The sequence below is a fragment of the Chrysemys picta genome, chromosome 3, assembly GCF_011386835.1.
Source record: "Chrysemys picta bellii isolate R12L10 chromosome 3, ASM1138683v2, whole genome shotgun sequence".
Taxonomy (NCBI): Eukaryota; Metazoa; Chordata; order Testudines; family Emydidae; genus Chrysemys; species Chrysemys picta.
The window spans coordinates 106,341,493-106,364,359 of NC_088793.1; the positions used below are offsets into that span (position 1 = coordinate 106,341,493).

General features: G+C 38.1%; 1 protein-coding gene and 1 long non-coding RNA gene across 27 annotated transcripts in view; one reads left to right on the forward strand and one right to left on the reverse strand.

Annotated features, from left to right (window-relative positions):
* The window catches only part of REPS1 (RALBP1 associated Eps domain containing 1), a 112,141-nt gene that overhangs the window by 48,622 nt on the left and 40,652 nt on the right, over positions 1-22,867 (reverse strand). For 12 of the 26 annotated variants that reach the window (XR_010600100.1, XR_010600099.1, XM_065590278.1 and 9 more), the window contains 6 exons: positions 22,475-22,628; positions 15,260-15,286; positions 10,741-10,868; positions 10,052-10,214; positions 9,665-9,728; positions 8,585-8,739 (listed from right to left, as the gene is read on the reverse strand). Coding sequence is in view for 24 of the 26 variants with exons in the window: in XM_065590278.1 (XP_065446350.1) it covers positions 8,585-8,739; positions 9,665-9,728; positions 10,052-10,214; positions 10,741-10,868; positions 15,260-15,286; positions 22,475-22,628 (691 nt within the window). In the remaining 2 variants the exon portion in view is untranslated. The remainder of the gene's footprint in view (positions 1-8,584; positions 8,740-9,664; positions 9,729-10,051; positions 10,215-10,740; positions 10,869-15,259; positions 15,287-22,474; positions 22,629-22,867) is intronic. The other 14 variants (XM_065590280.1, XM_065590288.1, XM_008177034.4 and 11 more) reach the window with 3 other exon arrangements.
* Positions 16,840-17,389, forward strand: LOC135982636 (uncharacterized). Its single transcript, XR_010600101.1, has 2 exons — positions 16,840-16,978; positions 17,250-17,389. It is a non-coding gene; the product is annotated as an uncharacterized LOC135982636 (long non-coding RNA).

Here is a 22,867-nt window from a genome sequence, read left to right on the forward strand (position 1 = left end):
GTTGGTAGTCTTCTAGTTCTACATTTCTATTATTCTTCCCTGTTGCATGAGACTGGCCATTCATTATAAGTCTGTTTTCAATGGAGATGGACACTGAGGGTATGTCTACACTGCAATTAAACACCGATGGCTGGCCCGGGCTCCATGGGCTGCTTAAATACAGTGTAGATATTTGGGCTTGGGCTGGAGCTGTGGGGTTCCAGATCCCAGGCTTCAGCCTGAGCCCAAATATACACATCGCAACTACACATACCCAAGTCAGATGACATGGGCCAGATGCAGATGTTTAATTGCAGTGTAGACATACCATCAGTAGCTGAAGCAGCAAGAAATTTTAAGATTTTTTAAGAGTAAAATATTTGACTAAGCAGGAGTGGAAAAATCAGAATAAAATTAGGGCTGTCAAGTGATTAAAAAAGTTATTCATGATTAATCACACTGGAAATAGAATACTATTTATTTAAATATTTTGGATATTTTCTACATTTTCAAATATATTGATTTCAATTACAACACAGAATACAAGTGTACAGTGCTCACTTTATATTTATTTTTGAAAATTAAAAAAATCTAAAGTTGTAAGTTGCACTTTCACAACAAAGTTTGCACTACAGTACTTGTATGAGGTAAATTGAAAAATACTTTCTTTTGTTTATCATTTTTACAGTGCAAATATTTGTAATAAAAATATACACTGATTTCAATTACAACACAGAATACAATATATATGAAAACACAGAAAAACATCCAAAATATTTAATAAACTTCAATTGGTATTCTATTGTTTAACAGTGAGATTACAACTGTGATTGTGATTAATTTTTTTAATAGCGATTAATTTTTTTTAGTTAATCGTATGAGTTAACTGTGATTAATAGACAGCCCTAAATAGAATTATAGTACATTCTGATGCTAAATACACAGAAGCTTTCAGGGCTTCAGATGGATGCAGGTCTGTTGAAAAACATCTTTTTATCTAAATGTGCCTAAATGGGTTCCTTGGGCCATAAGGAGCCTTCCAGCTCACTAATGTCACTATTTGTCAGAATACTGAAGTAGTGTTTTAACACAGATGGCCCACTACACACTAAGTCTTCCACACTGGGGTAGTCAAGTATATAATCATTTACTTGTTTGCTATTTGTGAACAGCAAGAGGAACAGGACAGGGACATAGCATAGATAATGGATTGTTTGGGGCAAAAAAACATGGAAGAAAAATAAGCCTATTGACTACCCTTGCCTTAAAAGATCTGTGTTAAATTAGAGGTTTGTATCATGGGTATAATAGTCCCAAATACCATTTACTTCCTCCATTTTGAGATCAGCGTCCACTTTTGTTGAGGCAGAGCACCTATTTTTTAAAAAACATTATTAAGAATACGCATGTATATGTTCATTTCCTTTTCTTTTTAGTAACCTAAAATCAAGAGGATGGTATGAAAATTTTGCAAATTTAAAAATCTTTAAAAACACAATGACTTTAAAGGAATCTAATGCCAACATTTTTATTTCACTTTGATCAGAGGTGTCCAGGCAAATGAGATAATCTTTAATGTATCTAGAAATTTCTCATATTGACAAATGCAGTGATTTACAAAAATTATATTAATTTAAAATCATTTTGCAAGATTAAATCAGCACTTTAACCAATCTTCAGGTTACTGAAATTAATGGTACTGTCTTTTAGGTTAAAATCATGCTTAAATCTGTTAAAAAGTATGTCCACAGTGGGATAGTGCCATGTTAAATTATCATGGCTAAAGAATATATATGCTTTGCAGTTTGTGTAAAGTGCAGGCCCTATTGGCAGGTGTGGGAAGGCCTTGAAAGAATGCAGCTTAAGTGGAAAAACTGGACCTGGAAGGGAATTGATAAGATAGGAGAAAACTCCTTGAAGAGGCTCCAGTTACCAAGGGTGGTTTTAGTCTGTTTTAACAAGGAAAAGAATTAATTGAAGGGCTTCAGTCACACAGGGTGCAACTGATAGGATATAAACGGGTAAATTCTTACTTTTGTTGCTAGTTCCTGCCTAACTAGTGCCAACCTATATGCATGTGAGCGCCCCAGGCCTACTCCTGTTGTAAATATCGGATTACTACTTATGACAGACTCCGTGTCTGTCACAGCGGTAGCAGAAGTCATGGATTCCGTGACTGCTTGCAACCTCCGTGACTTCTGCAGTGGCCACTGTGGCTGACCCCAGGGAAGCCTGAGCAGCTGGCCCCGAAGCCTGCTGCTCAGGGGACAGCCATACTGGCCGCTGCTAGAGCAGCTCTGCAGCCGGTTGCTTGGGCGGTCTTGCAGTCAAGCTGCACTGGCTGCTGCTCTGGCGGCCCCTGGAGGCAGCCCCCCCGGGGCTCCCTCCCCCCACACCAGCCGTGCCCAGGGCGGTGACAGGCCCCCCGGAAACCCCCCTTCAGCGGGGGCCTGAACAGTGGTGGGCCCCCTGGGGTTCTTCCCCCAAAGTAGGCCCCCGGCTTTCCCCCACCCCAGATTCAATCATGAGTATTTTTAGTAGAAGTCATGGGGCCGTGATTTTTCGTTTTTTGCCCGTGAACTGATCCTGACTTTTATTAAAAATACTCATGATTAGACCATAGCCTTACTTATGACTGCATGTTAACATATGAGTGTAACGATCAGACAGACATTTAAGGTATATTTTGAGTACCTGTATAAAGACCATTAAGCCTTTAGATTTAATAAAGGAATTTATGGTTGAATGGTGTCATGGTGATACCATGTATGTATGTATGTACGTACGTACGTACAAACACACACCCCCACCCACCCACCCCCACCCCCCACCCCCCACACTTTGGGGACTTGTCCAGGATCCCACTGACACTAATTTTGGTTGCTCCAGGCCCTTGGACAGAAGGGACAGCATCCTATCCTCCAGGGCCATTATAAGGATCTTTTACAGGGAAGTTCAGTAAAAGAAAGGAAATGGAGGGTATATTAAGTACCTATGTATATACATTTTTGGCAAAGCACGGCAGAGGTCCATTGACTGCATGGAAATATTGATTAGGAGACCCCCATGATAGTTGTGGAAAAACCTAACTGCAGCTTTCTTAAATAATCACAAAGCAAAGAAGGCACAGTTTGAAGGCAGCTGTCTTTCAGGAACCGTATTTGGCGGCTACAGTTCTGCAGGCAAAGTGCACCACCTTGAGGAATGAATGTAGAAAACATAAGAATCAGTTCAGTGAAGCCACAGAAGCAGCAGCTAATAAGCTGAATGAGAAGACTAAGGATGTAGGTTCCCAAAACCTTGTTGCCAGTGAAGCCTGGTAGGCTACAGCAGCACAAAGTGACATGCTGAAGTTAAAGTATAATGCGCTAGATGTGGAATATGTGAAATTAAAAAGGTGCTTCTGCACAAACTCAGAGAACACTGCAAAGCTTGAAGAGGACTGAACAATTGGGGTTAGTAGAGGTATTGGAAACAACATTAGATGAGAAGGGAAAGGAAGATGCTCGGTTTGATAATGAAACAGTTATGGAAGTATAACTCTGTGCAGTCCCACACAATAGAACTCAGAGTAGTCAAGCCAATTATTTAAGTGGAGGTCAGGTGGCGACAACTACCACCTACCTCCCCAAAGCCTTAATAGACCCAATTCCTCCAAAATGGCTTTCTTGAACAATGGGTCCAAATGACCAACTATGATGATTGTTTAGGCATTTAAGGCACATTTGCAGCAGCTGTATAAAGACCATTCGGCCTTTAGATTCAATAAAAGAATTTTGGTTCAATTGGTGTTGTGGCGATAACTTATATTATTATTCATAATTATTATTATTATTATTCCTACAGGTAGATTGAAGGATTAGGTAGGCTTTATACAAAATATGGTCCAGGAGCAAAGGTTTAATTTAATAAGCTAGAAAGTACTGTAAGTTTATCACTTTCTAACTTGACATTGTAAAATAATGAAAAATTAAGTCTGAAAAGCACCCACTCCAACCCCTGCAGAAATTTCTTATTTTCTGGGAAAATTCCTCAGGTCTCCACAGATCCATAACCTATAAGTAAGGCAACTGCTACTTCCAAACAGATGTACCTCGATAGTCATCCAAGAAAGGAACAGATTTAGCTTGTTTTTCTTATAAGGAAATGGCATTACTGCAGTAACCTGGCCTGAATGCAAATTTACAAGAAAAAAATAATGGAACTGCTTCTGAATTATGTGAATGGCTTAAGGCTCTATTCTCAGCTGAGAGTGGAAGGCATTAAAAATGTTACTCACATAACAGGAATTGAAATGTAAACTACTGCATGTTTCAGTGCAACAGACCATAAGATGTCACCCAAGCCAGCAGTCAACAAGAATACTGATATAATTTATTTATAAACATAAACAGCATGAGACTTCAAACATGCTAAGTGTACATACAACTAGTCTGACCTGATGCTCCTATATTTTTAATTCACGTCTTCCTTTCCTTCCCTGTTTGTTTTCACTCTGTGACACCTTGTAAATTATTTAGGGCAAAGTCTTGTATACTGGCACAGCCCCTTGCACAGTGTGGTCCTGATTCTGACTGAGGCTCCTTAGAGCTACTATAATGCAAACAGTAATCCTCCAGCTTTTGAGGTATCTGAGGAGAAAACTGTTGATGTGACCCCATTCAAATATTCAACACATTAGAGGAGAGCAATGTAGACTAAGATACTATAGAATTATTACATACATCTGAGGCCTCTATTTCGATGATCTGGTTGTCCTTTCTGGCCTTAAACTCTAGGACTATGATTTGTGTGAAATCCTAAGTGGCCCCAAGATGTTGTAGACAGTATTTTCTCTCTAAATGTAGTAGTGCATGGAAAGCTTACTTTTACTTGACGTTTGATTATCTTCTTCCCCTAGCGTTTGCAATTCATCATGCTTGATGCAATAACAGACAGGAAAGTCATCTCTGCCCCAGAGACTATACAATCTAGTCCAGTGGTCCTCAAACTTTTGTACAGGTGATCCCTTTCAAATAGCAAGCCTCTGAGTGTGACCCCCCTTATAAATTAAAAACACTTTTTTTATATATTTAACACCATTCTAAATGCTGGATGCAAAGCGGGGCTTGGGGTGGAGGCTGACAGCTCGCGACCCCCCATGTAAGAACCTCGTGACCCCCCCTGAGGTGTCCGGACCCCTAGTTTGAGAACCCTTGATCTAGTCGAAGGTAGAAGCACTGTTTAAAAGGTACACTGCATGATCAGGCAATGGTTTAATCCAAGAATTGAAGGTAGCAGCTTAAATATGATTTGTTACATACTTTCTGATCACAAAAAGTATGTGGTTATGCAATGTTTAAAGGAGGAATTTGGCCAAAACATGTAAGAGCAGACAGTGAGTTCCAAGCATAGGCACAGCAGCATGGGAGACAAAGAAAAAATCAATTAAGAAAAGGACAGACAGCAGTAAGGGTGTCATTTTTCAGATCCTTGAAACAGAGGATGAGAAACTTCAATTTGATACAAAAGGGAAAAGCCAGTGATGTTACTCAAATCATTCTGCTCTTAAAATAATTTTCACAGTCCATTATTCGTCAAATTGTGGCAGCAAGTAGAGGCCTCAATCAAATGCTCAAATACCATCAATTGAATTTGAAAAAAAAAATTCTTACATTTGTGTGAAGGCTGTTGAAAACAAGTTTTACTGTAGTGTGGCTTTCACACAAGCATTACAGAAGCTCAATTTATTCATCTCTTTAGGCTGGTTTGCAGTAGAAAAGTTGAATCCATGTAATTTGATCTGCCAACTAAACTAAATGTATTAGCTTAAATCAATATAAACAACTAACAAGTTTAAATGCATCTATAACTAGGGGCTTGCACTGGGCTTGCTACAACAATTGAGTTCCACCAGTAACTTTTGCTAGAGCCCTTAATCCTACTCAAAGAAAAGATCTTAATTCACTAAAGACTGAACATTTTACCGTGAGTGCACTCAAGTCACCCCATTTAAATAAAATAGCAAGTGAGCTCTAAGAATATTCTAGAGTTGCCTACATGAAGCAAGACATGAGACCTTCGCAAGCACAGCAAGGATTGGTGGAGTGGGTCACAGAATATCCACCATACTAGACTCTCACAGTAATGTGTCAGGAGTTGTCACTTTTCATAATGCCATCTTGATTTTTATTTTGGAAAAGCTTTCCCCTGGTTTGGAAGGCCACTTCACACCTCATATATAGAGCTCATTATAGCATTTTTGACTAGGAAATTTTCACAAATTTTAGATGGAGCTGCAGCTAGCTGCAAAACTTTCTGGTTTAAGGTCTGGTCTACACTTCAAAGTATAACTATTGAGTTGATTACTACTACACCTCTACCCCAATATAACGCGACCCGATATAACACAAATTCGGATATAAAGCGGTAAAGCAGTGCTCCGGGAGGGCGGCGGGGGCTGTGCACTCCAGTGGATCAAAGCAAGTTCGATATAATGCAGTTTCACCTATAACGCTGTAAGATTTTTTTGGCTCCTGAGGACAGCGTTATATTGAGGTAGAGGTGTACTAAAAAACAGTAACACAGGTAAAAGCCTTAGGGCAGATGAAGTTATACAGGTATAAAGATAACTTACACTGGTATGGTTATTCTTCCCATATGAGAGTAGTTATACACCTCTACCCCAATATAATGCTGTCCTTGGGAGCCAAAAAATCTTACCGCATTGTAGGTGAAACTGCATTATATCAAACTTGCTTTGATCCGCCGGAGTGCGCAGCCCCACTTCCCTGGAGCACTGCTTTACTGCGTTATATCCGAATTAGTGTTATATCGGGGTAGAGGTGTACCAGTAAAAAGCACCTTTATACTCATGTAACAGAGTACACAGTCGGGGAGCTGCTCCACTTAAAGCTGTACAACTGTCTAATGCAGACAACCCAAATAAATGTTCAATGCTCTTAAACTGCTACATGTGTGAAAAAGATTAAATGAAAGTTTCAAATTCAAACTTGGAGGCTCAAATACAGCTTTTGTCTTTAGAAGCAGGCATCAGTAAATTAAAGCTTGGAAGAATGCCTCTAAAATTTTGAAGTTAACAAAGAAAGAAAGACTGCTTTTGCACTTAGGTAGAAGCAGAGGGAAGAAGGGTGTCTGACTTATAGAGCTACCTATATCAAATATCTAAATCATTTTAACAAAGACACGACAAATACTTCAGCTCAGAGGAAAACACTGAAGAATGACCACTAAAAATAGTCAAGATATCCCTATACAGTGGCCACCGTACCATGCACACCCATAGCAGAAGAAAAGTTGTATTCCTACTGATTTAAAAAAGATTTTTTTGGCCAAACTACTAAGGTTTAAGATTTAGTAGTAGTACTAATTTGATACTGTCCTTAAAAGTGAAATAAGAGGAAATACAAATCAAGTTTGTATCCTTTATGATGTGTGTCATGGCCCAATTGGTTTCTATGGATTGCTAAATCTTGTCTAATTTTTTTCCCTAGAAGACTATCAGTGACCGGTAAACTAGGCTGATAAAAGTCACCAGTAACAAGGAAGTGACACCTGAAAACCACTTCCTCCAAATTTAACTAACTTTATGGTCATACTTTACAACTGTCATAGCAAATAGCTGTTAAAGCTTCAGTTACTCAGCATGTTCATATGAAGGACCAAAGAAGCTCCCATTCTAATTTTCTTGGCCCTTCTACAGTAAAAAAAAAAAACAGAGGGCACAGAATGGTTTCCATTCTCTGCCCTTCTATAGGCTGTGCACACCTCAGTTTCCTCATCTGTAAAATGAGGCTAGTATTTTCCCACCTTGGTAAGCATTTTGAGACAGATGAAATTTTTTTGGTATTAAATATGTATTCAGTGCATTAAGTATTACAATAATTGGCATTAAATTTAAGTAAGTCCTCCAGCGCAAAAAAAAAAAAAAAAGATTTAACTTTCAAAGCAAGTTTGGTATTTCTGAAGTAAAAATTTAAAATAAAATTCAGGGCTTCTTTATGCACCATAAAGAAGCAAAAGATGAGTACAAAACAAATTTACTTCTATATATACACACCATTTACAGGAAACGGTAGCTTGCATTTTCCATTCAAGAAAATCAAAGTGGTTTACAAATATTAATGAACAGGACTCATCACATCCTTGTCAGTAAGTAGTCCATTCTACAGGTAGGGAAACAGGCACAGAAAGATTAAATAGCTTATCCAAAGCCACAGAAGTTTGTGGCAGAGCTAGGAATAGTATTCAGATCCCCTGTGCTCTAACTACAAAGCCATCCTTCTTCGCCTATAGGTAACATTGGCTATAGGTAATATCTTCACCAGCATTTATATGACTTAGGAGCCTAAGTTCTATTTTCAAAAGTGACTTTGGCATTTAAGTACTAAGCATTAAAACTCTCAAGACAAGCAAGCACTTTTGAAAGTTTTACCCTCATGTATTACATGACTCAGGAGAGTGGATCATTTCATGTACCATCACAAAATAAGTTTAAACTTCTAAGTTTATTTGCAATTCTGCAAATACCAGCTATTTGATTGTAACTGTAACTGGATTGTCATCTGGACATACAATGAAGTTTCTTTAGTAACACACATCTTACCTGTTGTGTCTTCCAAATCAATCAGTTTGGGCATTAAACTTTCAGGTAGTTTTTCAGGTAAGTCATAGCCATTCTTCCTAGCAACTACCAGATGAAAAGCAGCACAGAACTCATCCAGTGTCAATGCGCCATCTTTATCAAAATCAGACAGTTCCCTAAAAGGAAAACTTACTATAAATAAAATCAAATTCCTCTCTAAGTCATTTTATTTTCAGGTTATATACTTTTGTTGCCTTATCTAAAAGATTGTTAGATGTGTGTTTTATACAATTCCATTTCACATGTTAATACTTAGGACCTACAGTGCTATGCATTTTGAGTGTTCTTTAACAGAGATGAGTCCTCATTAATGACAGGTTTTAAAATTAATGACTGGGTTTAAACTCATTTCATGTTACATTGCTAAGTCTTTAGTTTACTATCCTTATTTTCTGCATTTTTAAGCACTTATGGTTCTGCTCAGCACTATCTGCATCAAGTAAGTTAGTGGCAGATTATAATATAGCAGTTTTTCAGCATGTAGATTTTACAGTCTGACACTTCACATACTTTTATTTAATGAGGGAACAATCTTATTTAAATTAGAATCCAAAATGTAAGTTATCTGAAGAGCTAACGAAGGAGACAAAATCTGTTGTGGACAAGTTATTGAATGAGCATGTCTCGCATTGTAGCACTCATTCTACACTGAAATGAAGAGTAAGATTTGTGTTTAAGTCGTTGTGGGACTTTAACAAATTTACCCAGAAGCATGTGTGACTAAATGAAATACGCATGACAAAAATGCGTCTTTTTCCATGCAATTTCAACACATTTTGGTTGTGTGAAGTACCTGACATTGTGGGCTCTAGCTCCCTGGTAAGTAGGGGCCCAGTCCTGATCCCACTGAAGTCAGTGGAAAATGTAATATTGTCTTAAATGGGAACAGGATTGACACTAGAATAGCACTGGCATTTTGTGCAGGTGACACTTGCTAGGAAGGAAGATGAAAGGTGCCGACTGATTGTCAGACAAGCTCTAATATGAAATAGCTGCAGTTCTCAAAAATAGCTACCCCAAACTTTGACACTTCACACTTACCAAATGTGAGAAAGCTCAAGAATAGGTAGTTTTGATTTGGTAAAAAATTCTTTAGCTGCAGACCCTGAAATATTAAAACAATAACGCTTAATATTTATTGCAAGCTTACCAACCTAAGGCTCTTAAAGTTTATGGTAAAAACAATTAAACAATTTAGCAAAGGGTGCTAATTAGAAGAGTAAGACTGACAAAGCTGACCTATTATATAGAAAAATTAGTTTCAAAGCTTCAGTTTTTTTACTCACAATGGAGCTGTATTGTACCAATACTTTTAGTAAAAGTAGGACTTCTTACAAAATGGTATATAAATCCATGTCCACCAGCACGCTGTCTTTGAGAATACAAAATTGCTATACCTACAGTAACTTCTGCGTTTAAAGAACTCACCTGGAATAAATCCGTTTAGATCAGGTTGAATGGTTTTAAACTGATTTACATAATACTGCCTTTGTTCATCAGTTATTTTCCAGGGATCATCATAACTACTCGATTGCCTACGAATTTCATTTGCAGTTGTAGCTGATGCTACAGTTCGTACTGTTGTCTGGTCCTGCAATGAAACATTTTTTCCTCAGTATTATCTGTCTAAAACAATCACATGGACTGCCATTGTCTCTAGACTACTTGCCTTCAAAGCTTAGTTATTTCTTGTAGAAGTTTAAGTGTTGCAGGAAGCTGTCAGCAGATTGCATATTTGGGACTATCAAGCTATAGGAAATATTTCTGCACATTAAATGGTGTAGAAGTGACTGCAATTATGTAAGCAACAAAAAGGTATGGAGTGTATGCAGAGAAAGCGAAGTACAAATATTCTCAGTTCCTTTTAAATTTGGCTTTTCAAATGTTAGCAATTTTTTAATTTTGAAAAGAACTTTCCTAGATGATAAGGTATAGTATTTAACAACTCAATGATACAGAAGTATCTGTTGGGTAAATAAGCCTAGAACAGATTTCTGACCTCCACAACATAGTAAATTTGGGTCCACAGTATGAGTCTGCAGTGAAAGTATGAAAAAGATGATTGCAACATTAATTTGAATGAAGCAAATCAAATGAATACCAATAAAATGTCACACCTGGACAGAAGCAGGATGCATGGCTAAAAGAGTACTGGTTGGTGGGGTATCTGCAAAACTGACCCAGTTTTCTTGATGTGGTGGCGGGGAATGGCCAGACCATATGGAATCACCAGTAGTAGATGAGCCTGAAAGCAAAAGAAACAGTTCCCTTTCAAAATATAACAACCTGAAAAAAAATTTAAGAAAACTTTAGCTGGACAAAGTCCATGGAAAACTGAAATAAATGTGCTTCTTAGAAAAGCACAATAAAATTGTGACAATAATCACAAACCAGACTGTAGTAATGTGAAAAAAATTCAAAGCTATTCTCCAATGCCTTATTGTGTATTAGTATTCTATACTGAACAATACTCCTTTAAATATAAACTGTAAAGAAAAAGGAAGGGATTGCTTACTGTCACTGGTATTTATAAATATTAAGAAAAAATCTGGGTTGTGAACATGTGCTATATCAAGAATAATTAAAATGAAACTTCTTCATATTTTTCCCTTCAAAGAGAGAACTGAGAAGAGAAACCCAACATTGTACTGAGAGGCAAAGAAACTAATTCAGTTACTTAAAGTTATCATACAGCATTCCTGCAATTCAGATATCTTGTGCTATTTCTATTTTTTTCCTTCTTAATGTTTTGATTTGTAATTCCAGCAACAGCTCATTTTTGGGCATCAGTTTTCTTGATATCTATAATTTAATAACTTAACTCTGTTGCTAATGCAGTGTGACACTTACTCAACAATACTTGCATCTCAAGTTGGTAAAATTATGTAACATGGTGGTTGAGAGGCTTACCAAAAGCCTTACAGACTTGTTTTTCATAAATGTGTTCTGTTCAGTTAACTTATTTTGATTATGTAGTCTTGGATGTTCAGTCCTTTAATAACTTAATTATACAGATGTTTAAATATCTATGGCAACTTTTTTTGGCATCTGAGTCATTCAATGCCAGGGGTATAAAAGTCTCAAGCTTCTCCAAAGTTGTGATTTGATAAAAAAAATTGAGGAAGTCCTGGGAAGGAACAGGACAATCAGGAAAATTTTAAAAATTTGGAAGAATCACAAGAGACAGGTCTGTTTCCTACATCAAGTAGAAAATATTAAACCCCTGGAAGACCAAGGAGCAGTTGTGAAATTGGCTCTCGAAGATTTTAAAGAGAATGAAAGTTGTACTTTTGTACAACCAAATGCAATACTGAGGTTATATTAAATTCTCACAAGCACATTTCTACCTGATGCATCCAATGCTATAGATGCAGGAAGTAGGTTCATAACTTACTATTGGACTGTCTCATGACACAATCATGAAGCCTACACTGCACATCTGAAGAAAGGAGAAAACATTCACCACATTATAGTCTGTCAGCTCTTCAACTTGGATCCAATTTTATGCAGCAAGAACAATTAAGCTGTTCCTAAGATGGGTGTCCATAAATGAATTACCATGAGAGAATTTTGTATATACAGGTAGTTCTTTCATGGAAGAAAAGAATTATCAACAGATCCAGGTTCATGGAGATTATGGATAGAGAACATGTCATCGATAGTGAACAGAATGGGCAACCCTCCCCTCCCCCAAAAAAACTTGCAGGTAACAAGACAACTAAAATGTTAAGAAAAAACTGTTACTGGGACTATTTATACGTAATTCCTGAATTACTCTACATTTATACTTATTAAGATTAAGTGTGATGAAATTACCCTTTAGGCTGGGGACTTGATTAGAGAATATTAAGTCACTTTTTTCCAGAAAAGAGAGAGAGAAAACTACTCAGAAAAACAAACACTGTTCAGAAAACTTTTACCTGTTACTGTAGTGTGCACAGTAAATTGTTGGGGTCTACTATACTTTACATACTATATAAGAAAAAATACAGGACATTACTTAGATTTATTTCTGAAGAACTTTCTCCCACTTGAAAATGGGGAAAGTCTTACATAAGGGGAGATATTAGATTTCTTAGTTTCTTCTAGCTATCATTGTAATTAAGTTTTAACTATATTAGTAGGCAAAAAGGTGCTACAATCCACACCCTAAACATTAAACTGTGTTTGGGATTACTAGCTGGAACTATTATTTTAGTTCTCTAGTGTACACACTACTTCATTAGACCCATTCCTTGTATGCCAGTGAGCTAAAGCAGCGTATATCCAACAGTGCTGAGAGTAAAGGGGGTGGTGATCTCTCAAGTTGCTCTCTGCCTCCAAACTCTTCCCCAGCAGCTAGCCTAATTAACCAAAAAATTCATAGGAGGATGTTTCATAGAATATCTGGGTTGGAAGGGACTTCAGGAGATCATCTAGTCCAACTCCCTGCTCAAAGCAGGACCAATCCCCAGGCAGATTTTTGCCCCAGATCCCTAAATGGCCCCCTCAAGGAGTGAACTCACAACCCTGGGTTTAGTAGGCCAATGCTCAAACCACTGAGCTATCCCCACCCCCAACAAATCATCTCCCTCCACCTGTGACCTGCACACAGTCTCTCTACCCCTGGCTCCTGCAGCTTAATACTGAGCCCTTTGTATCTGCAGAGCTCCAGGCTGGGTTCCACCCTCCTCCTTTAGATTACCGATGGGGTAACTGAGGCATGAGGAGGCTAAGTGACTTGCCCAAGAGATAAGCATACGTAAGCAGTGGCAAAGCTGAGAAGCCAAGTGTCCCAATTCCCACCTCCAGTGCCATATTCCCTGCCCCAGGCAGATGGGGAATACATGCCATGAATCCTGGGCCAGGTTCTTAATCTTGTGAATGAAACCATCATCCCCGGCTCTACGGAGCCACAAGGACTGGTTGGCACGCTGAGGCGTGTAAGACAGAGGATGGGGGGCTGGGGCAGTGAGAGGATATATTTATTAATCGGGGAGTGGCAGAAATTTTAACAAATGTTAGACGTTAAGTAGGAGCAGCTCAGCTAATGCATCTCAGAAGAATTTCTCTTCATGTTTCTGTGCCTGTGGTAGGCCCCACAGATAGTGAGCCAAATCTTCATTCAGTTCTTCATCTCACCTCGGAGATGCTTTGAGCAGTGGTTACAGCAAGACTGGGGCAATAGGTGGGATCTGAAATTGCTCCCATTCCTGTAAATTTTGTCAGGTCTGCAGTTGGACAAAGTTCTGGACAGCGGCAGAGCTTAGTCCCCATCCTGAACATGAAGTTCAGCTACAGAGCAGGATTCACCTGCCTAAATAGAAGCAGAATTACAAGAGCGGATTTAAAGATGTACAATATCTGCAAATGCAAAACAAATTCTAAAACATGTATTGCAAATACTATAGTACAGACAGTTTTTACATAACTTTACCAAACAGTTTAATTTAGTTGGTCTGCCAGGGATGCCTACTTTGACTATGGTGGATGAGGGGTAGTTGAACTTTCCAAGTTAGTCTTACTGGGTATGGAGGTCTGAGAGAACCTGCCACCTCCCCCTCAACTACTGGCTTCCCTCTTGGATCCTGCAGACCTGAAACAAAACTCGCTAAAGTCAATGGAAGGCTTAAATGAGTTACGGTTCCTGGATATCTTAAGTTAATGTCTTCCTACTTCTACTGCTCCTGTGTTATGTTTACTAAATCTTGCCTGCTTGCTTTGCTTTTGCTGTGCATTGTCAGCCAGTTGCTAATGAGAAGACAGCTTCCTTCATGATGAGTTTTTACATGTTTCAATTTCACACAACAAAACTGGATTCTGTGGTGATTATCAGATTATCACCTGTAGTATTTCTATTCACTTCAGAATAATGGTTCGGTATTTCTATACCATCTGTGCAGGACCATAGCATCAAAGAACTAACTGCAATCATTGCTTTTGCATGGGTAGGCTTGGAAGGATTCTATTTTTATTTTATAAATTTGAACAGGTAGTTGATTTATTCAAAAGTGCCAGTATTTTATTTTTATCCGGTCTTATTTTTTTTACACTAAACAGGAAATACAAAATCCTCACAGATACTGACTTGTATTTTTATTTCAGTGTAAATTTAGCAACTTATTATGGATGAGTTTTTTATGTGAACAGATGGATCAAAATTATACATATTACACCTGGCTTAATACTGATACACTAAATGCATATGATTTTTTTTGTGCTGATAACTAATAAAGAATTAAATATTTTAAACATGATTTTATACCATCAAACACATCAGGTTATTCAAAGTTTAGTGACTGACAAAGAGGATAAATTGAGAAATTAAGTCTTAACTTCATCTGGTAGTCAATAAAATGTAACAGCAAAAAAAGTGTACAAGTTATCTGAAAATTTGACCTTCAGAACTGCCTAACAAAGTCCCACTGACTTTCAAGTGGACGAGGCTCCTAAGTGATTTCTGAAAATGGGACTGGCTCTTAAGTCACTTATGAAAGTTTTACCCTTCTCATATGCTTTAACTTTTTATTCCTTAATTTCAATTAAGACTGAATTCTTCACAGGTTTTTAGGGGAAGAGAAAAATGGACAATTACTCACATTTATCAGATTTTAACGGAAATCTATCCTTCCAAGCCTAGTCATAGTAAATACTTGCCATATACTTCCAAAACTCTGGTTTCACCTGAAACAGTAAACAGTTACATATTCAATCAATTTGAATCGTGGCACTAGAATTCCCTGGGGAAAACCTGGTAGCATCAAATTAATTACTACATCTTTTAAGTAATCTTACGGTATCAGCAGAATGGTTCTCTTTTTACCTACAGTAGCCTTTCCAACAACAATCTTGTTTTGTTCTTCTGGTTACTTTACTATTCACTATTGTTGGTATATGGATTTTGGAAGGGGGGGGGGAAGGGGGGAGCGGCAGGCGGGCGGGCTGTGAACAAGTGAATAAAGGTTATTTACTTTTAACTTTTCGAGAATCACCTCTGTGCCTGCACACGTGAGTTGGTGCTCCCTGGTGTTGAGTTCACATAAATTCTATCAAAGCCATGTCCATTTGGGCTGGAGAAGTGCCCCTAGTGACATCAACATATGACTTTTGAGTACAGCACCTAACCACCTCAACTCCTTCTCCTGAACTACTGAGAAGACTTTTGAAGGAAGTTATCAGTAAAGTACTTTCTCTTTACTGTCCCACAGTCCTTCAAGGTCCTGTGTGCATGCACACTTGTGGGAGAGTAAAGAGCAACACCTCTTGGAATGGATGGAAGGCCGAGGAGGTCTCAAGTCTTGCATCTAACTCTGAGAATAAGTCTAATGCACAGTGCTTAGTAAAAATGTGAACTGAACTCCATGTGGCTGTACTATATATTTCTCCTATGGGAATTTGTCTTTAAACAGGTCACAAACAGCAGTAGCGGGGTGGATAAAAATCAATGATTTAAATAAAAAAAATTCAATATTTTTTATTTAAATGCTTTTTGAGGGAAAAACCTATCTAAAGATAGTTTTAATTAAGATACATTAAAGCTCAAAGATATCTCATCACTGAATAGGGATTATAAATTCTAATTCTATAGTAGGAGACAATATATTCATGCAATGTTTAATAAAAGTTTTGTAAATGAGTTCCAATAGTTCATGGATTAGGGGGTTTCAGGGGCTTCTGTATAAATTATTTAGGTTAATCTTTCTATCTACCCAATGGGACTCTGTGCTCAGTCTAGAAGATACCATCAGAGATGCTTAGTTTTGCAGGTTTCAATCTGTGGATTTGTGTCTCCAGAGATAACATGCTTGTTAACAGCAAAAATGTTTTAAATTAAATAAAATAAATAAATAAATAAATGGTGAGAAATAACAAACCTCAACCCTATTGTCCCTCAGCAAATTTGTGTACACAGAGTCAATCCCTTACCTCTCTCTAAAAGTGCAAAGTTTCAAAAAGTTCAATGAATAGATTGTTGGGGACGGAATAGATATGGACAAGGAGAAGTCTGTAGATAAATGTGAGAAGGGAGGGACAGGCAGTAGAAACAAAAGTGAAACTGTTTGAGCAGCATATTCCAAAAGTCTTGAGGTCTTTTTGAGTGTAGCCCTCATTGATTTGAAATCTACCATAGCATTCTCTCACTAGAAGGGAAAACCTATAATGGCAGTAGGCCGTAAAAGACACCCAGTTTGGGAATAATTTAATGAAGTTCCTCTACCTGTGGGTAAGACAGGCATGCGTGCAAAATGAGAACAGTGCAACAAAGAAATTCAAGGCCTGGTTGCCTGAAACAACATCATGAAAAGTGTGCCTTCTCAGGAGGAAACTGCGTTGAAGATGATGAAAGGAACATGTTTGAACATGCAGGATCTTCGGGTTGGTAAACTTTTTTATTTCATACTTCTTTCTTAAGGACTGCCTGTCTTCCTTCTGGAAGATTCTTGAATTCTCATGATTGAGCAAAATATATAGTTGTTACTCTATGGTATTTTAGATGCAGTTGTGATAAAAAATAAATAGCTGAAATAGGCAGATCTTCCTTTTACAATTTCACCTTTAAAGTAGTAGAGTGTCAGTGAATGCAATGAGTAATACTAAATTGTATGGTAATAATAATTAAATAACTGCATTGACTTATTTTGTTTAGGAGAATTCATCCTCAACATACAGGATTCTGAAGACTATCCACCTTCAAGATCATAATTTTCTATAGTTTCAATTATTCATTTTCTGATATAGCTGTAAAACTAATCTGAAAAGTTTCCAAAATAAATCACTTTAAAAATGTATAGTGTAAGTTTCATTTTTAGAAGGTACACATCTCTCTCTGAGTTGTGAAGAATATGTATTAAGGTTTAACAGCCAGAAAGAATGCACTTTTATGGCGATATCCATGATTAAATCGGGTCTTCTTGCCTAGTGATTTAAATCAATCTGATTTAAATCAAATCCACCCTGAGCTGTAGTTTATGTGGAATGGGCTTTAATTCCTCTCACTCCATATGCCACACTGATAAAGTTCCCAAGGAAACTGTTTTGGTAAAGGTTCCATTTCTAGCCCTATTATATTATGAAGTAACAGACCTTAAAATGGTGTCACTTGATTACCATCTTATTCTGCCATGCAACTTCAACCATCACTTCATTTCTGAAAAGCTTTTAGCAGCCAACTTTCTAGCTGCTGGATCTGGAGTTTAAATTGCCATGCAAAAGGAAAAAAAAGTTTGTGCTGTTTTTGCTCTTGATTAGGTATAAAGGCATGATTTTTGTGTGTGTGGAAGGAGAACCTGTTTCCTTTTCATAAGAAATTCAAGCATCGTTTTGTTTTTTCCCGGGAAACTCTGGCGAACTGGAGTAGTACTATGTTTGTGACAGATCAATAACTGAAGCTTAGTTTGAGAAGGGAAGCAATTTTATTCTGATTATTTAAACCCATTTTGTTAGCATCTATTTAATTCAAATTCCTGAGAAACACTCAGGAGAACAGACTTTTGTTAGAATAAACTCTACCACTTAATTGGGGGTGGGAATCCACATGGGCCTCCAAGAACTATTCCAGCAAAATCAAGCAGAGACAAGACTTTACATTCCTGAATTTAAGGTAAAAAAAAGAAAAGCTTGCACACACCTTTCAGGCCTTTTTATATCAAACAAAAGGACACAAATCCAAGATCCTCTAAGACTATACAAAACCCTTAGCTTCTAGCAAACTACAAGATCACACTAAAATGGTGTCCTAACTGAAGTACCAGGCAGCAAGATGATAATCAGAATATGACTGTAAGATCCAATCTTTCACTCTGCCTAGGCAACAGTAACAGTCCTGTCTTCAGAAAGGTGTGAACCACAGCTTCCAAATAGCGTGAGACGTGCAATTCAAACCCTGACAGTAAAAGGAATATTGGACCTTAAAATTATCACTGGCCCCTTGATCTAGTAATCCAATTTTGGTACTGGTCCTAAAAAGCATATAGACAATATCAAATCTGAGAACAGTATAGTTTTTATTCCTTGAGGGGTGACACAACACACCCATGAATTAAAGAGTTTGTTTTCCAATGCACACGCAGGTGACAATATATTTAAACAAAGAGTTCATACACTTTGGTTATTGAGGTCCAACTAGTGCAAGTTTACTAGCACCAGGAAAGAGTTAATCTACCATATTTCGGCTAAAAGTCTTTCAGCTTTCCAAACTCTAGCACTATTCCGTACTTTATAAAAGGGTTGGTAAGAATCAGTTCCGTACATCACCACCCAGATGTTAGTTGGGTCTATGCTTTGACTTGGCCGTCAACACACAGAATAATTAAATGATCAAAGGAGCATGAAGCTTGGCTAAGGCATTCCTTTAGAAACTGGAAAAGACAAATGGAAGATTAATACCAGCAGAAAAGATAGTTCCGGGATTAAGGCACTGGCCTAGGATATGGAGACCTGGGTTCAAGTCCCTGTCCTACTTTACTTCCTGAATGAGCTTGGGGAATACAGTCTCTGGTTCTCAGCTCCCCATCTGTAAAACGGAGGTAAAAGCCTTTCCATGCCTCAGAGGGGTATTGTAATGATGAATGTACTAAAGACTATCGTGCTCAGATACTATAGTAACAGGAGGCCAGATGGGTAACTAAAATAGATAATGTTTTTTTCTTGGGTGAATTAAGTTCAATATTCTTAAACATTGAAGGGTTCAATGTAGATCCTGAGGAGAAGGTAGTACAGGGACACAGGCAATGACTCGTTCCCTGCAAAAAGGAAACACTAATAATTAGTCCTAAATATCAAGAGAATCCTCTCTAAATCCTAGCATTTGACACACTGGACTTATACCTAGAGAGACCTGGATCACCTGTCTGGATTACAAGTGAAAATATTGTGGTCTCATCTTTAAACCCTCTTGGAACTTTTGGAACATAACAGAAAAGTGACTCAATTTGACATAGTTAGCTGATTATTCAAGAGAGACTCAAGACTGAAACAGGAAGGGAATCTCCAAGGTTAGGACTAAGGTCTATTGGAAGAGCTGGATTTGGAATTTTGCGGAGCACTGGCCAACACCATCATTCTAGCCTGTACTATTAGACCCTCACTTAAATAAGAGTATGATCACCACTTCTCTCTCTCTCACACACACACACACACACACACACCCTTGTGTGTGTAAAGCACAGCTATGATTCATACCAAGGCACCAGTTGGGTCAAGAAAAGTCTTTCCACTCTGAATCAGGATGGACATGGGTTGCCCTGAGCTACAGCAGAATATTAAAACCTATTCTAGCTAGAAACTAGAGATAGGAGATAGCATTAGCAATACAGATAATCCCGCTGCAATGAACAATTTTGAATATGATAAACAGCGTTTCAGTGTAGGAAATATCTGGAGGAAGTGACAAAAGACAGAATTTAAGAGGACTGAGTTTTTGGTCTAATTCTGACAGCTTTTTAGAGTCAGTAAGTTAATTCACTGAATAAGCATCACCCGAATATTTTTGCCAGAACTGACTGATTAATATGTAATTCTGCAGCAAACTACTGTAGTTATGAAAAATGGATGAAGAGCAAGTTACTGACGAATGCCTGGAGTCCACAGCTTTGAAAACTGCAAGACAGCCACCAGAAAAAGCTCATCTGCATTTGAGCCTGTAAGAATCTAGGTTCTCAAGTATTCTACTATGTGCAGGGGTGAAGATGGAAGTCAATTTATCCATTAAAAATTGCAAATTAGCTAGGGCTTTTACAACAGTTTGACTAAACCTATTCTGTGGTACTCAAATGTATGGCATGTGCACAAAGAAGAAACTGTATGATCTTTATATCAGATAATGTATAAGCATGCCTAACTACTAGGGCATGATACTTGTTGGGACAACATCATTGGCACAACCCTCTGCATATGATCTAGGCTTTCTATATGTCCCTGAAAATAAAAACAAAATTTTAGTCTTTTCTTAGGACTTGACAGCTCAAGAAAATACCTTCAACCAATTCTCACATAAGAAGCTCCTGGGTCCTCAAAGTATGGTCGTGACTACAATAAAGGATATACTGAAAAATAGTGGGCCAATTATAATACACCTTACTAATCATAAGTATTCAAATTAAATATAAAAAAATAATCCAAATGCTAATTTAAAATATAATATATTGTAACAAGAAATAATACTAAAAGCATAAGTGTAACCTGAATTAAGATTTACTTAGAAGTAGAAAACCTGGGAACAGTAGGGGGAGGAGAAAAAAAAGGAACTTGTAGAAACACTGGGATCAGACACTATATTTCTTTACTATTCAAAAAGTAACAATTAACACAGGCCTATAGGATGTACCAGCACACAGAGTATCAAACTATTAGTCCACCATAACATAACTCAAACCACAAGACCCTAAGAATGTGGATCTTAAATATACACAAGTTCTAGAGAAAGTAAAAACTCAAAGTATTAAGAAGTGTATCAGTTTTGAAAAAAATCTGACAAGTTCATTTAACCTACTCTAAGAAAGAAAAGCACAGTTCAAAACATACAGTATAGTAGTGTTATTGCTTTCCCCTCAAGCTGCATTTTTACACAGTGATAGGGAAGATTACCGCTAGTTTCAGGAACATTACTCCTGGGGGAATTCTCTGCCACTGGACACATGCAGAATTCATGTCCCCTCTTTGCCCCAGATATTTTTTTCCCCGCTGCAGAATACAGTTCTGCTCGAGAGGCGCTGCAATTACACCTTTTGCCCACCAGGGGCTGCTGTGGTGCCAAAAGAGAGGGCAACCAGCAGACAGACGGAGGATGGGAGGCGGTGTTCCTCACAATGGGGCAGGCGAGGAAGCATGGGACAGTCAGAGCAGGGCACACAGGACTGCTGGGTGGGGGTGTCACAGACTGGGGTTCAGAAGGGCCAGTAGGGGGGACAGACTGAGGCCTAGGCTCAGAAGCTAGTGACAGCATTGAGGCAGGGGCTGAATGGAAGGGAAGCTGCAGGGCCACATGGGTACTGGGGGGTGCAGGACCACATGGGGATTAGAGGCAGATGTGCCTGACTGAATGGGAGAGGCTAGCGGTCAGCCAGGGTCTGCACTGGGGAGGTTCCCTAACTCTCTAATAATACTCCTCCCCCAAATTCTTGTTTCATACTTGTCCCACCCACACCCAACACTACAGGTTCACCTCTAGGCTCCTTCCCGCTCAGTCATCTCCTCTGTTACCCTTGTCTCCCCCCAAGCCTTTGCACTGCTTTTGCGGGGTGCAGGAAATAAATGTCTGGATTGTAGTTTAAATGAATTACTCAAAGTTCTGCATTAATATGCCTAGTAAGGAATCTATTTGTCAAAAAAAACCCACTTCTTGAATCTTTTTATTTTTTTGGTCTGTATTGTTACAGACATACTTGCTGACAGGTATTTTGAAATAAATTAAAGTAATTGAAACTGGCATTATATTGTGTTAATTTGACAAATAAAATATGCAGAATTTAAAATATCTGCAAAATTTTTGTTTTTTGGTACAGAATTCCCCCAGGAGTAGAACATGTCAGTTTTATACTGCTATAAATATCCTTTAGGGACACATGCAACTGTTCCATCCTCTCCCTCCTGCCACATTTTTGAGCATTTTCCACATCAGACTTACGCAATGAGCCTGCCAGCCGTGCTGCAGATCATGCAGTTTTGGCAGGCACCAATTTAACAGAGTGAACTGCAATTGAGCTGCACTTGTTAATTGTGTAGAGAGATACTTCATATTCCTGTCCTTTTTCTGCTACTTATTCTGTCCATTCTGAAAATGTAAATCTAAGCTGACCTAAACTTTCAGCTTTTCTTTTTTTAAAATCCCACAACGTCAGGCAACACTTGAAGGAGAACATAAGACATTTATACCTGGCTGTGCTTCACTAAATGGAGCCCAAAAAGGCCCAGGTCCAGCAAGAGGTCGTTCATTATTCCCTCCGCTGGGATGGCGGTTGTGCTTCCTCCATGTATGTGGAGAGGTTGGTGGGGACTGCTGTGGTGAAACAACTGGAGATGTGGACTCCTAATAAAACAAAGGAACTTTTAAAAATTCTTGTACTATATCACTAAAATCATAAAAACCTATCGAAAAACCATTATTTCTAAAAACAACTGTTCAACAGATTTAAAATGTTCCTTTTTTGGAACAGGGAAGATTTTAATATTTATAACAGTGACAGAACAGCAGGAGTGAGGCACAGTATAATTGACAAATATATGGCATATATTTTCCCGCCACCCAGAAGTGCAAATCCATCATGA